General features: G+C 41.0%; 1 protein-coding gene across 7 annotated transcripts in view; it reads right to left on the bottom strand.

The window, feature by feature from the left end:
- LRRFIP2 (LRR binding FLII interacting protein 2) overlaps nt 1-16,550 on the bottom strand; it is a 207,489-nt gene that overhangs the window by 159,368 nt on the left and 31,571 nt on the right. For 6 of the 7 annotated variants that reach the window (XM_073549894.1, XM_073549897.1, XM_073549899.1 and 3 more), the window contains exon 2: nt 15,085-15,231. In XM_073549894.1, the coding sequence (XP_073405995.1) occupies nt 15,085-15,177 (93 nt within the window). In that variant the 5' untranslated portion in view covers nt 15,178-15,231. Of the gene's footprint in view, nt 1-15,084; nt 15,232-16,550 lie in introns of those variants that run through there. The other variant, XM_073549896.1, reaches the window with a different exon arrangement.

Genomic DNA, 16,550 nt, shown 5'->3' with positions numbered 1-16,550 from the left:
ATTTCTGGGAAGGAGTCCGGCTTTTAGTGAGCGTTTTAAAACGCTACGTGGGCCCATAGCCTTAATGTGAAAATAAGGACAAAGCTAAGTACTGGCGCCTGTATGACCACTTGTGAATAATCACCATTTTCATTAAACAAAAAAGGTGTAAGGTTATACCAGGGCTTTGTGATCCACTTTATTTTTTGAAACCTCTTTGGTGATACCACAATTTTTTTTTTTTTTACTAAAATGTGAAAATACCTTTAAGGCTGTGTGCACATGCTGCGGATTGTACTGCGGATTTGTCAAAAACTGCAGGTAAATCCGCAGGTCAAAAGAGCTGCGGTTTATCTGCAGCTTTTTTTGCGGTTTGGCCTGCGGGTTTCCCCTGCGGTTTGGCACCTGCCATGGAGCAGGTGCCAAACCGCAGCGGAATCCACACAAAGAATTGACATGCTGCGGTTTTGAAACCATATCAAATCCGAGCGGAAAAATCTGCACTGTCTTCACAGCGGTTTTCATTTTTCATTGATTTTAATGGTACTGTAGAAACTGCTGCGGATCTGCAGGACCAAAAACGCTGCGGACCCGCAGCATGTGCACACACCCTAAGTTTACGCAGTTTTTATAAGAATTTTGAAGCAGATTCAGCTCCAAAATCCACTTCAAATACACTTTGAATAATCGTGCCAAGAAAGCACAGGATGCTGTTTTTTTCCCACTTAAATATGTAGGTAGGGTAACCGACAGGGGGGGGGGGACCCGATTCTAGCAGCAGACAGACACGAGACGGAGACAGAATTTGTGTTCCACAGGTCCGCTTCTATTGGCCGTCCTCCTGACAACCACAGCAATACACCACAGCAGCTTCACACTTCTTCGAACACAGGCCCGGGTACCTTCACTCTCTTTTCCTGTAGTCGTGGCGTCCCCCGTGGTTCTTTTCGCCGTGGCTGCCCAAGGCCTATCTACCACAGCGCTTCACCAATCTGAGTACGTCGTCCGTTTGGTACCCCCAGGCCGTCTCCGTCTGTGGCTTCTGTCGTTTGGGTCACCCCCCCGTGACCGTCTCAACTGTCAGTCCCCTACAGAGCCTCTTCTCCATCCTCTCTCCTCAGCAGAGCCTCCTATCTCTTGCGCTCCACTCACTGTCTGACCTTTCCAGAACCTTCCCTCAGCCTTTTATCCGTCCCATTCTGGTAACCCCGCCCACCATGACTTGACAGTTTCTTCAACCAATGGCAGTTATTCAGTCCCATCCCTACACTCTCCACTGCCCTCTAATGGTCAGACTACAATACTACACTCTTTCTCTTTATCTCCAGCTGTTTCCCATCTTTCACTCTAATAGTCCACCCACAATACACTACACCTCTGCCTCTCCACTGCAAACAGGTCCGCCCATCAATCCACCTTCCCTACAAATACATAAGCAAAATGTAAATTCTTAAAGTGTTGGAAAGCAATTAAATTGATAAAAATTTGACTACTAGATCAATTGAAGAAAACGCACCCAAAAAAGACTTGTGCTCGATTAATCAAACAGTTGGGCAAACTGTATGAAATGTTGCAAAATGTTTGCACAAATGATAGTTGTGAAAAAAATCTTTCAACTTTTGGTGTCAACTTTTTGAAAAGTGAGAACTTTATTGTCAATAGGCATGGCAGAGTGAGGCCAGGAAGTTCATAAATTACAAAAAGAAGTGTATATGGGTATGTTTCCACGTTCAGTATTTGCTGCAGATTGGACGCTGCGTACAGCCGCAGCGTCCAATCCGCAGTATCCAGATGTTACAGCATAGTGGAGGGGATTTTATGAAAGGGACGCCTCCGCAATCCCTGCATAACCGGACATGTGGCACGTCTTTCTAGACCGCAGCATGTCGTCTATGTTGCGGAGACGCTCAGTCTCTACAAGATAAATAGCACTGTTCTATGTACAGGATGTGGTGTTTCCGCATGGTTGAACGAACACATGCGGAATCACTGCGCGTACAAAAGCCAGCAGCGCTTTGGGCGGAGCTGCGTCCAAATCGCTGCCAAATCTGACCATGAAGACATACCCTTAGTCTAAAACTGGTGTACATTTCTTCCAATGGTGCAAGACGGATGAAAGTTGAATTTGGTGAATCTTACATTATCATATTCAAGACTGAATTGGAGAATGGCAGCCTTGTTAAATCAGGGCGCTTTGCTTCTTTAATTATTATAGAAGGTGGATTTTTTAGTAATAAAAATCCATGTAACAATTCCATGTGAACATACCCTTATAAAAAACAGGTCATATCACTGGATTCCAACACTAAGGGTGTGTGCACACGTTGCGGATTCTGCTGCAGAATTTTCCGCGCGGATTTCTCAAAATCCACAGGTCAAAAGACCTGCGGTTTATCTGCAGATTAGCCTGCGGTTTGACACCCGTACAATGGAGCAGGTGTGAAATCGCTGCGGATTACGCACAAAGAAGTGATGTGCTGCGGATTTGAAACCGCGGAAAAATCCACAGCATGTGAACTGCAGTTTTTGTTTTCCATTGAAAATAAAGGTACTGTACACCGCAGCAAAAACAGCTGCGGATCCGCAGGGCCAAATCCGCTACGTATTCGCAGCAGAATCCACAGCGTGTGCACACACCCTATATGTATGCTCACACTTGAGTATATTGTCTCACGCGAGCAAATTGGACTGATTATGCTAATGACATTCAGCTCAAATTCGGTGGCAAGTGTCACCTTACTGTGATAAGATTCTCTTGCATAAGATAATCGCGGTGCAGGTGCGCACAAGATAGAGAACTTAAAATCTCCATCTTCTCCACTGTCTCTGTGAGCGTACATAAGACTGCACTCGGATGACATCCAAGTGTAGTCTGATGTTTCACATGGAATACAGTGTAGAAAAAGGAAAAAAATATTATGTATAACTAAAATTTAACTTTTATTCCAAATACACTACCGTTCAAAAGTTTGGGTTCACCCAGACAATTTTGTGTTTTCCATGAAAACTCATACTTTTATTAATCAAATGAGTTGCCAAATGAATTTAAAATCTAGTCCAGACATTGACAAGTCGAAAAAAAGATTTTTATTTTAAATAATAATTTTCTCCATTAAACTTTGCTTTCGTCAAAGAATGCTCCCTTTGCAGCAATTACATCATTGCAGACCTTTGGCATTCCAGCAGTTAATTTGCTGAGGTAATCTGGAGAAATTTCACCCCATGCTTCCAGAAGCCCCTCCCACAAATTGGTTTGGCTTGATGGGCACTTTGTGCGTACCATACGGTCAAGCTGTTTCCACAACAGCTCAATGGGGTTGATATCTGGTGACTGCGCTGGCCACTCCATTACAGATAGAATACCAGCTGCCTGCTTCTCTAAATAGTTCTTGAATAATTTGGAGGTGTGATTTGGGTCACTGTCCTGTTGTAGTATGAAATTGTATCCAATCAAGCGGTTTCCACATGGTATGCCATGGCATTGCAAAATGGAGTGATAGCCTTCCTTATTGAAAAACCCTTTTACCATGTAAAAATCTCCCACTTCACCAGTACCAAAGCAACCCCAGACCATCACATTACTTCCACCATGCTTGACAGATGGTGTCAGGCACTCTTCCAGCATCTTTTCAGTTGTTCTGCGTCTCACATATGCTCTTCTGTGAGATCCAAATACCTCAAACTTGGATTCGTCTTTCCATAACACTTTTTACCAATCTTCCTCTGTCCAATGTCTGTGTTCTTTTGCCCATATTAATCTTTTCCTTTTATTAGCCAGTCTCAGATATGTCTTTGCCACTCTGCCCTGAAGGCCAGCATCCCGAAGTCGCCTCTTCACTGTAGACGTTGACACTGGAGTTTTACGTGTACTATTTAATGAAGCTGCCAGTTGAGGACCTATGAGGCGTCGCTTTCTCAAACTACAGACTCTAATGTACTTATCTTGTTGCTCAGTTGTGCAACGGGGCCTCCCACTTCTCTTTCTACTCTGGTTAGAGCCTGTTTGTGCTCTCCTCTAAAGGGAGTAGTACACACCATTGTAGGAAATCTTCAGTTTCTTGGCAATTTCTCGCATGGAATAGCCTTCATTTCTAAGAACAATAGACTGTCGAGTTTCACATGAAAGTTCTTTTTTTCTGGTCATTTCAAGAGTTTAATGGAACCAACAAATGTAATGCTCCAGATTATCAACTAGCTCAAAGGAAGGTCAGGTTTAGAGCTTCTCTAATCAGTCAAACTGTTTTTAGCTGTGCTAACATACTTGCGCAAGGGTTTTCAAGGGTATTCTAGCCATCCATTAGACTTGTTACACAGTTAGCAAACACAAAGTACCATAAGATTGTGAGCCCCATCGGGGACAGTGATGATAATGTGTGCAAACTGTAAAGCGCTGCGGAATATGTTAGCGCTATATTAAAAAAAAAGAAAGAAACACGGGTATTACATAAGAACACTGGAGTGATGGTTGTTGGAAATGGGCCTCTATACACCTATGAAGATACTGCATTACAAACCAGACGTTTGCAGCAAGATTAGTCATTTACCACATTAACCATGTATAAAGTATATTTCTGAATCATTTAATGTTAGCTTCATTGGAAAAAACTGTGCTTTTCTTTCAAAAACATGGAAATTTCTAAGTGACCCTAAACTTTACAAAATATTGTATGCAAAATTATTGTACATACCGTATAAACTCGTGTATAAGCCGAGATTCTCAGCCAATTTTTTTTGGCTGAAAGTCCCCCCCTCTCTGCTTATAACATGAGTCATATACCTGGGGGTCGGCGGGGGAGAGGGAGCGGGGGTGTCAGAGACCATACTCGCCCCCTCGGCGCGATCTTTGCAACCCCCCCCCCCGCTTCTCCCACGGTCTCCCTTCCTGCCTTCAGAGGTCATGTGGTACTGCTCATTAAACTCATGAATATGCGCATATTCATGAGTTTAATGAGGGGTACCACATGACCGCTGAAGGCAGGAAGGGAGACCATGGGAGAAGCGGGGCTGCAGAGACCGCGCCAGGAGGGGGTAAGTATATCCAATATTCACCTGTCTGGGGGTCCATCACTGCCCACCGCTGCCTTCTGCGTCCTGTGTCAGTGACGCTTAGGCAGCAGAGGGCGCGGTGACGTGGTTAGTATTGTATGGCGCATCTTATGGGGCCATCATGAACTGTATGGAGCATTATATGGGGCTCCTGATTCAATATGGCTATTCAAAAACATTTAACCTACTGATGTCTCAATTAATTTTACTTTTATTGGTATCTATTTTTATTTTTGAAATTTACCAGTAGCTGCTGCAATTTCCACCCTAGGCTTATACGCGAGTCAATAAGTTTTCCCATTTTTTTGTGGCAAAATTAGGGGGGTCGGCTTATATACGAGTATATACGGTACATCCAATTTGGATGTATATTGGGTCACAACTGATTTATAATGTGACCCACTAAAATTCCTACAGGTAGAAGGATGTGGGAAATAAAGATAATAGTTTGGATTATGACTGCTGTCCCCCAAAAAATAACAGTCAGATAAATACACTAATAATCAAACAGGATCATAAGGGCAGAATAATATAACTTTTAGTGCTGATAAGGACTTGTGAATTATATAATCATATATTCACCAATGCAGCGCTCGTGTATGGAGCCGACACTGGAGCAGCTGCTGATTATGAAGACATTCTGGGCTGGTATGTAAAAATTGGTGGAAATCACTATTGTCCCATTTGGGATTATTAAAGATTGTATCAATTATGTGACACCACCACCAAGAGGGGGGTGAACGCTGCCTGAAAGCCGCTACCAATGTAAGTATCCTGCGGCAGCAATAATAAATGAAAACTGCTCTCAATATCAGGCGCCATCACTCCCCGTGCATACCATAGCACATAAAGTGTTCATAGCGGGATTAAACACACATATGTTGCCGTGTGAAATCTCCGCTGTATGCCAGGTACAATCTAGTACTGAGCGAGCTAATTTATCTCTGAAGTACTACAATTTGCCTTATGAAATATTGAAGATCCTGACTGCCTCACATCATTCTAAACTATAGGACATGTGTCCCAATGCGCGTTTCGCCAGTATACCAGCTTTTTCTAAGGGCAGGGTCGGCCGTACAACCCGGATATTTATATAACCTGTCATGACTGACAGGTGTGACGGCCAACCAACTCATGGTATTTTTACAGGACAGAGACAGATGGGGGTTCATGGGATCAATGAAGATCAGGAACCAGAGGAAATAAATGACAACTATGGAAATTCTTTAAGAATAATCAATCTTTCTAAAAACACACATTGACTGGAATGTAAACAAGCATTTTAAAGAAGGGCCTCAATTTCTGTCTCCCCACACATCTGAATAAGTTTAATGTTATCAAAGATTTACATCTTTTTGGTCGTAAACTTATTTTTAAAAAACTACATGCAAATAAGGCAAATAGTGTTCTTACAAACCAAGCTGCTGAACCCCCCTTTGATCCCTCAATTCAGGAACTGCATGCAATAGAAATTTTAGAGGAACTCCAAGATGAGTCTCCAGGGGAGAGGATAGATTCAGGGTGCAAGGCAGTGGAATTTTTTATTAAAATAGAATGCTGAGCTTAATCCAACTCACAGAAACTTTATTCTTTAACTTGGATTTATACTAAAGAGGAATTATTTTGTTTTTGACAGCCGTTTCTATTTACAAAAGAGGGGGACCACAATGGGGGCGGTCGTTGCACCGACTTTCGCCAACCTATATTTAGGCTGGAGGGAAGAATTGGTCTTCGCTGAGAACATGTCATCTTTTACAGATTGCATTGTATTATGGAAACGTTACATAGACAACGTTTTGACACTCTCAATGAATATGATCTGAATCTAAAATTAACACTTTCTTTACAGAAAAATCAAATATCATTTTTGGACATTACGATCCAGAGGGATGAAAATAATCTCCTACAGACAGGTTTATACAGAAAGTAGACGGCTATGAATAGCATACTTTATGCCAGTAGTGCTCATTCAATGAGTACAATTAGAGCAATCCCTAAAGGAGTATTTTTGTGCTTACTCAGAAATTGCTCCACATTTGAATGTTTCAAAATAAGGGCTCAAGAATTGAAAGTGAGGCTTTTGGAAATAAATTATTCCTATTCCAAGAGAATGATTAAGACAGCATATAACATCACCATGAGAACGAAGAGAGAGGAACTCTTGCTCCCCAAACAGCACAATCCGAATAATATCAGATTTATAACAGAGTACCATGAGGATTGGGAAGCGATGACAGGAATTCTTAATAAGCATTGGAGCATTCTTAATTCTGATTATGACCTCAAGGGATTTTTAACACCACGGGCTTCCCTGGGATACAGGAAGGCCACATCAATTTCCAACCATCTTTTATCTAGTCATTTCAAATGGACGGAAAAAAAAAACGGTGATTAAGGACCGTGGCTGTTTACATGCAAAATGTGCAAGGCATGTCAAATATTGATCACAAAGAAAACCATCTCGGATTAGTTGGGAAAGATATATTAAATTCATCAACATCTAAATTGCTCGTCAGTTGGGGTAATATATTGACTAGAATGCACATGTGGTTTGCAATATGTAGAAAAGACGAGGGACCTCAAGGCTTGTAGAAGCATAAACAATTATGAGAAAGATGAGCTCTCATGTCGTGAGATCTTCCTGGGATGTATGTGATCTTAGCCTCCATAGATGGGCTATAATATCTTAATTTGAAATCTATCTTATATAGATGAATTGTGTGCAATCAGTACTTATGCAATTTCCATTGGCAAGTTACATGTGATCTATACACGGAGCATTTTCAATAATTCTCAATAGTGACCAGAGTGCAATAGGTCCAAAATAATTTAATATTCTTTAATAACATTAATATAACCATGTTCTGTGACATTTTTTTCTTTGTACTGATGGACTGTAGAATATATAATTTGAGATTTCTTAGATACAGATCGACTGTATGTGTTGCTAATATATTCCACCAGATAGATAGTACTAATACGTACACGATAATAACCCTCAATTATTGTTATGGAGTCAGAAGCAATACAGCAGAAACTGGTTATATTATAATGTTCACAATCTGAGTATTCAATTCTTCTTTGGATATACATTGCCACAGTATGTCCTTTGAAGATTATGTCCTAGATGTAAATACATATGACACGTCTGAAATCTGGCCTTAGTCTAATATTGAGCAGTATGGACATCTATGATTCAATTCCTATTAAATCCTTTGCTCAAAATACCATGTGTTGGTTGGCCATCACACCTGTCAGTCATGACAGGTTGTATAAATATCCGGGTTGTATGGCCGACCCTGCCCTTAGAAAAAGCCATTATAATGGCGAAATGCGCGTCAAGACACGTCCTATAGTTTAGAATGATGTGAGGCAGTCAGGATCTTCATTCATAAGGTAGTACTTGAGCAATAAATCAGTTCGCTCGGTACTAGCAGCGTGCGTGTGCTTAATCCTGCTGTTAACACTATGTGTTGTGGTACCTACGGGGAGTGATCTCGCCTGATATGGAAAGCGGCGTTCATTCATTATCGTTGTCGCATATTACCAATACTGGCAGCGGCTCTCAGGCAGCGATCACACCCTTTTGGTGGTGGTTTTATAATTGATATAATCTGAGCGATAAATGAGTTCACTCAGTACTGGATTGTACCTGGCATACAGCGGAGATTTCACACGGCAACGTACATGTGTTTAATCCCGCTATTAACACTATGTGCCATGGTATGCACGAGGAGTAACCGCGCCTGAAATTGAGAGCGGTTTTCATTTATTACCGCTGCCGCAGGATACTTACATTGTTGGCAACAAAAGTCCCATAGATTAAGGGTATGAGGGAGACAAGGGACAACCCAGCTCCAACACCCTAACGCAAGCTCAGAACATAAAGCGGCGGGGGACGTCGCGAAACGCGCGTCGGAGGCCCCACTGCTGAACCCCCTCCTTCTCCCCTCCCTGGTGAGTTGTTATCTATTTGATCCTTTATTCTTACCAGTACCTTGATCACCACTGGCAGTATGTGTTGACACTGGTATCATCAGTTACCGCTTCTATGATTATTCATTCTATATCTGCTGGGGTGGTATTCTGATCTACGACATGATCCGAAGGCCATGATATGTATCCACGTGGTTTTTCATCTTTTACTTCAACCAGTATTTTGACTTTTACTGTTAGCGTGTATTGACACTGGTAATACCAGTCACCGCTATCTTGATTATGTATTTCAGCTGGGGTGGTATTTTGATCTAAGATATGAATTGAGGCTCTTTATACATACTCACCTGGTTTTCCATCTGGAGGGGATTGGGTCGGTACATGGGATCTATTGTCCTAATTGTTCATGAGCACATCTTTTGCTATCCATTTTATATTGTTGTTGATTATTTAATAAAAATTTACATTTTTCTATATGGAATTTATTGCGTGCTCTTGTGTTTTTTCTCCTAAGAATTATAGGATACTTACATTGGTAGCGGCTTTCAGGCAGCGATCACACCCTCTTGCTGGTGGGGTCACATAAATGATACAATCTGTAATAATCCCAAATGGGACAATAGTGATTTCCACCAATTTTTACATTCCAGCCCAGGGCGTCTTTATAATCAGGAGCTGCTCCAGTGCATTCTCCATACACGAGCGCTGCATTGGTGAATATGTACTTATATCATTCACTAATCATATGATATAAATATTTGGTGCGTGCAGCAAATTCTTAACAGCACTAAAAGTTATATTATTATTCTGCCCTTATGATCCTGTTTGATTATTAGTGGATTTATTCTAATTTTATGGGGACAGCAGTCATAATCCCGACTATTATCTTTATTTTCCACATCCTTATACCTATAGGTATTAGTGGGTCATATTATAATTCACTCTTGTGACCCAATACACATCCAAACAATTTATGTACAATAATTTTACCAACAATATTTTAATATATTTGGAATAAAAGTTACATTTTAGTTACAATCATTTTTTCTTGGTCTATACGGTATTCTAAGTCTACTGGTGGTGTACAATTTGTCCTTTGAGGATGGATTTATTATAAACTGATGTTTCACATGCCTCCATATACCGTACTTGTGTGGGTGCACGATTCGAAAATCAGAGCCACTCGCAGAATGAATTGCCGAATCGGTATGAGAAAATAATTGCAGATCTGCACTGCCTCATAGTAACAGTGGGCAGAGTGATAACCGATAAAACATCAGATAGCACTTAGCCATTTTATGTGCCAGAGTGAATGAACCCTAAGGGTGTGTGCAGACGCTGCGGAATCCGCTGCGGATTAATCCGCACGGATTTTGCAAAAACCGCAGATAAACCGCAGGTCAAAAGACCTGCGGATTATCTGCGGTTTTGCCTGCGGATTCACCATCTCCACAATGGTGGAGATAGGAACCCGCTGCGGATTCTGCAGAAAGAATTGACATGTCACTTCTTTCTGCGGTTTCAAAACCGCAGCAAATCCGCGCGGATTTTTCCGCAACGTCTACACAGCGTTTTTTTTTTACCATTCATTTGAATGGTGCTGTACACCGCAGCTAAAACTGCTGCAGGTCCGCAACGGCCAAAAACGCTGCGGAAACGCAGCGGAATCCGCAGCGTGAGCACATACCCTTACAGTAGTGATGGACACCTGTAATTTAACTGCGATTCATGGGCATGGTTTTTGGTTTGTAAAGAATCGGGTCTTGAAAATGTCTCCAGAAATGCTACTATAGAAATGTGAGTTGTGATATTGCATGTAGGAAAACAAGTTATATGATTTCTACATTCCTTTTTCCTATGTGCTTTTACTGCACATCAATGGGGTAACAAACATGCCAAGGAGGAACATAGTTTGATGTATAAAAACAATCTCCTTAAAGTATGGTTCGGGATTGTAAAGGGAACAGAAGGGAGAACCACACAGATCCCACCACTGCCACCAACATGTCAGGGAACAACAATCCATTGCCTGCAATCGTCAGGACAATTACGCAATTGACTTACGAGTGATGGAAGAAGGTCGGGCTGTTTTCACTACTAGGCCAGTTATTGTGGCTAGGTATGGAATTAGTGTCTGAAATCCACTAGATAACCAACTTTAAGTACCTGGGGGGCCCCTCCAAATAATGGTAATATCGAGGTTAGAGTGCTAGATTTTGCTCCACTTAATTCCTGATGAAGCCATGCTTCAGTGCTCCATATGAGAATTATGAGATAGCTTTATAGATTTCTCAATTACATCTATGACAGGTTTCTATTCATTCAATTGTATCCAACATTTGTGGACTTTGTAAGGCTGTTCTCAACAGCTTGTTCAGATCCTTCTCACTCTCTGACAGCATGGTTACATCATCTGCATATCTCAGATTGCTGATGATTCTTCTGCAAATTTTCATCCCAACATAAGAATAATCTTAAATCACGCCTCATTGTGAACACTATTCTGTATCACCATACCTGATTCGCATGGAAGCTTCTTAATTCGTAGAGAAACCTGATTAACCCAAACACTTTTTACTGTGTTGAGCACGATAAATTTTAAGCATAATATTAAAAAATTACCAAAACCACAAAGAAGACAGAAGCATTCACAAGGCTCTAAGCTCTAAAGAATGGAGGAGGGGGAAAGAATGTACACTGAATTTCTGTCAGTCAACTAAAGTATACTGCAGATGGACCATAACACTTCTCTGCAAGTAAACTAAGACCTGGCTGGTGGGAAGTCCACTGTCTATGGACATATAACATTGCTGAGAAGGCACAGCACAGTGCATGAGGCATTGGTGCAGACCTCATACCTAAACCTTTTCTTAAAAGAGGCTGTAGCAAGTGTATATTGATAGCATACACAATCACTTATTGATCCCTAAGGGTTCAGCCACTGATCCAGAGAAGGGATCTCTGCACTGCTCCATCTGAATTGAGTGGAGCTCCTTCATGTTTAACTCCAATCCATTCTTTTTCTATGGGACTGCTGGGAATTCCCAGCTCGACATCCACTCAATTCAGTAGTCACATTCTCGCAATTGGTGGTTTTCCCAACAGTAAGGACCCCAAGTGATCACTAACTTTTCACTTATTGAAAGAGGATAAACTTTCATGCTTAGCACAACCGATTACAGCACAATTCAGACAAGCGTATTTTTTGGTCATTTTGCTGTCCATGTAAAACTGTCTGCACCCCAACAGCACATTAATCAATGTGTCACTAATACTGCACATAATGACTGGCACTTCTTGCACTTGTCCTCACTGAGCTGCACAATGACAGTCATGTCCAATTTGGGGTTGTAACTGGTCTGATAATTTCAACTGTTGCCACAATCTTTCTTAAAAGGGTTGTCCACTACTGGGACAAACCCTCATCAATAACTATATCTCCCCATGTAAAACAATGACCGCCTTTACACACCTCCCGTGACGACAATGTCCCAGCGATGAAGCAGCCTGCTCTCCCAGGGCTCGCATAACAATGATATGTCAGGCGATCCCTGCAGCTAAGCAGTGGCCGCTTCACTCTAACTTCCTTTGTACGTAAATAACGTCCAGAGGAAGTCAGAGTAGATATAGCCAAACAAATTGGGATAAGCTAAAACAGACACCATAACCAAACCATATAGTGATCTTATACTATTGATCTCACCCAATTTATTCAGAGTTTTAGTGACCAAATATAGGTAACTTTGCCCCCACTGGGAAGGAGGTCAACCTCCAGAGACCTCGTAAAGGTTACCTACCCAACACTTACCAGGACAGAAAGTACCTGGGATAAGGTGGGCTGTATGAGCAGATAAATTGGAGGATGGCACAGGAGGCACAGTGACATATATTATAAATACCTGGATACATTAGCGTTATATATACTGGTGGTATTGGACTACCTGATATAAGGCTTTTTTCTGTATAGGCTTGGCCCTGCAAAAGATTTACACAGGATCAGTCCAACTATATGTATGTATTGGTACCAGTAAATTTACTACCTGCTTTTTGTTCATTCACAGCACTAGTTTTGCAATTTATATCACCATACTTTAATTCTAAGATAATAAAACTTTATTTTTTTAATTTATCTCAACTTGTTTCCCTAGATTATACTGAAATCAGAGAGCAGCAGCTCTATTCTTGCGGTGTCACATTCATCCAAAGGGTAGGCGCCAACACTGCTGGAACGGCCCCTGGATCAGAGGAGAGTATAGGTAGTATTATTTTACATGGGGGAAATATAATGATTGTGAAGGGGCTGTCCCAAGTACTGGACAAGCCACTGAAAGCCTCCATCATACAGTCTAATTTTCAGGTGTTCTAAAATGCACTTGGAGGGGAAAAAAAACCACAGTTATCTCTTTTATGACTGGATGATTTTCCGTTTTTGCACTTTTAAATTCTAAGTTGGAGTGCAAATTACCTCTTCAGAGAGAAAGAGGACTTTTACTCTACAGCGCCACCTATTGGTAGTAGCGATCCTACAAGTAACAATCAACCCTTTAACGAGTCTTGTAATATGACTTAATATGACTTACGTTGGAGTGAAATTATTAAAAAAAAAAATACACAATCACGACACTGATTTTTGGGTTTTGGTTTTACAGTGTTATTGGGCTTTTTTTGCGTGGTGAGCTGTAGTTTTTATTGACTGCATTTTGAAGTACATATGTTTTGATGAGAAAAAAAAAAAATAACAGTATAAGTTAATCTTACTAGAGTCCCAAACTATGCCACCAGCATTCAAGATAAAGAATGTGCAGGCAGTTTTACACTTTTAGGCTATGTGCCCACGCTAGCGGTTTTAAACGCTCAGGAAAAGGATCCCCTTCCTAGAAAACGCGCGTCTTTTTCCGCGCGTTTTTTGCGTGATTTTTGACGCGTTTTTTGACACGCGATTTCTGGGATCATTGGGGATGGCTAAAAACGCTGAGCAATGCGGGAATTAATGAGCATGCTGCGTTTTTAGCCGCTAAGCGATTCCTGAGCGGTTAAAAACGCATGCATTGGCACAAAAAGCCAAAAACGCATGCTAATTAATTTGATACATCTTTTAAGCGTTTCTGCAGCGTCTGATTCGGCTCAAACGCTGTGGAAACGCTTAACAAAACGCATCGTGGGCACACAGCCTAAAATGTTAGAATTAGATATACCGGTAACACACGTCCCCCAGCAGGTACATCGCGCCCCAAAAACTCCTCCGCACTACAATAATGTCCGGTTTGCTCCAGCAGCCATGTTCTGAAGCGCCATGATATACTTATCTAAGCTGCTGCCTGGCATGACCTCGACTGCATCCAGGAAAGGAGAAGGGGCATCTCTTTGCCCAAGGGTCGCATCCACCAACCCCAGATTTTTTTTCTACGTGAAGATTAGTTAATATAAAAAACTTTTTTACTGGGTCCTGAGGAATGGAAAAGCATAGTCAGCTATGCTATGCCGAACTTGCACTAGCCAGAGCCTAAAAGGTCTTTTTTTTGGCTTCTACATTGCAATAGTGCACTATGGATACACTACCCATAATGAAAAATGAAGATGTATGTACTGTAAGTACCTAGAATTACCCCAATACTCTATGCATGGAAACAATGCTCTAAGAAATAGTCATGTTTCTCTGCATAAACAGCGAGTTTCTAAGATGACATATGCCAATATACTACAGGTTTGATACAAAGTCCTTCATGGCTAAAAATACTCAACTATGCTCAGGGGAGTATTTTTACCCTGTAGCAAAATTATGTAGTGCAACTACAGTACATTACCAGATAAAAATGACTGTAATCCAAAAGAACCAGTCTGGCACATGTCTCAGCATGCATGTAATTTTTCCAGTTAAGCCTGCAGCTAATGGAAGTGTCTACAAGAACCCCTGATAGGACTATCAAAATGATGAAGTACTGCCACCGTCAACCACTGCTGGTACACTTACTCACACACCGGTGGATAAAAGTCACATGTAGCTACTTGTCTGCTAACCAGTCTATCAAACTGAAACATCAGACCAGCGGACCAAAGCTCATTCAGAGGACTTTTAATATTCAGAGCCTATTTTTTGCTGTGTAAATACAAAGTAAATCTCACCTCTCTTGCTATATGACTTAGGGCTTCATCTTCCGCGGAGAATCTGTCTTTCATTTGTGTACGTTTCCTTCCAGCAGATCCAGGAGTCCCCATTTTTAATCCAATTCAAATTTTCCAATTTTTTGTGCCAAATTTCCAGTTGCCAGTCTGCAAAGAATGACACATAAAGCATTAGACTTCTAGATACAGATGCATAAAAAGAGTCTATTCTAAAAGATTCTATCTTTTAGAGTATCTCAACGTGTTAACCAGCAGAGTAGACGAGAGATGCACTCATTGTATGTTGTAATAGAAGGAAAACAGTGTCTATAGTATGATATGGACAGTCGCGTTCACACTGCTGTGTGCAGAAAGATATGATCCTGCCGCAGAAGACTGAGTGATGACGCCTATAGGAAGAAGTAATGGGTAGCACATCTGGTGTCCATGAACATCATGGTTAAACATGGACTCCAAGAACACTTTGAGGAGGTCATCAAGGTCTTATTCAATGAACACACCAGTCTGATCACCTGCACAGCGAATGCCCTGTTGAATATGATGTAAAAACCTATGACTTGAATTCCCTCACTTCTCTAATGCAAAAAAATGAAAATAAAAGCTCCATAAAAGTGTCACTCTCAACTGCTCTGCCATAAATTAGCAAAGGCACAAGTTGAGGAAAATAATAGATAAGCATCCCTTTCAGGTACTGACTTGTACGCAATTATTTCACCGTGGATTACACCCTTTCAATGCATAGAATTAAAGAGAACCTGTTTACGCAAGTCACAGAAAGTGCAATAAAATGACATGAATCTGCCTCCAAAGCTTATTGTAAATCAAAAGGTGGAGGTACCAGTGTGAGACATGTAGATCAGGAGAGCAGCCTGTCAGTCATTACATGACTCACACTGGTAACGCTCTGTTCAGTTAAAATAATCTCTGGAAGCAGATTCTCAGGGAGATCGGAGTCCGGCCCCATGGATCTTAACATTTCATTTATATATAGGAAAAACATTGATTTCTCTAGCATAAAAATTTGGATCACAGATACAGTATCAAGTTATCATTTTATTCAGCTGTCTATGACCTACATGAGCATAAAAACAGCTCAGGAGGATGGATCACAATGACTGATTCTCTTTAAATCAATTACAAATTTGCACTTAACACATGAAAATGTTGCCTCAGATTTAAATGAGGATTTGCCTTGACTCATAAAAAATTGTCTAAAAGACAGGAATAAAAAAAAAAACCTACATTTCCAAAAATGATGTTAAATTGCATTTTTCACACAATTTTACCGACCATTGATATAAATAAGCTGAGCAGATTTGAGTTTTCTAATGTTTTCTGAATTGCACAAAGCAATGAAAACCACTATAATTAACACGTACTAAATGCGGGAGGCAAAAAAGCTGCAGCTGAATAAAGATACTCTGTCACCTAAAAAAAACTAAAGAAAGAAGATACCAAACATCCAG

This window comes from Dendrobates tinctorius, unplaced genomic scaffold (genome assembly GCF_039654945.1).
Source record: "Dendrobates tinctorius isolate UK_male_01 unplaced genomic scaffold, ASM3965494v1 ptg000162l, whole genome shotgun sequence".
Taxonomy (NCBI): domain Eukaryota; kingdom Metazoa; phylum Chordata; class Amphibia; order Anura; family Dendrobatidae; genus Dendrobates; species Dendrobates tinctorius.
The sequence above is the reverse complement of the archived record's forward strand: the minus strand, read 5'-3'. Positions and strand labels throughout refer to the sequence as shown.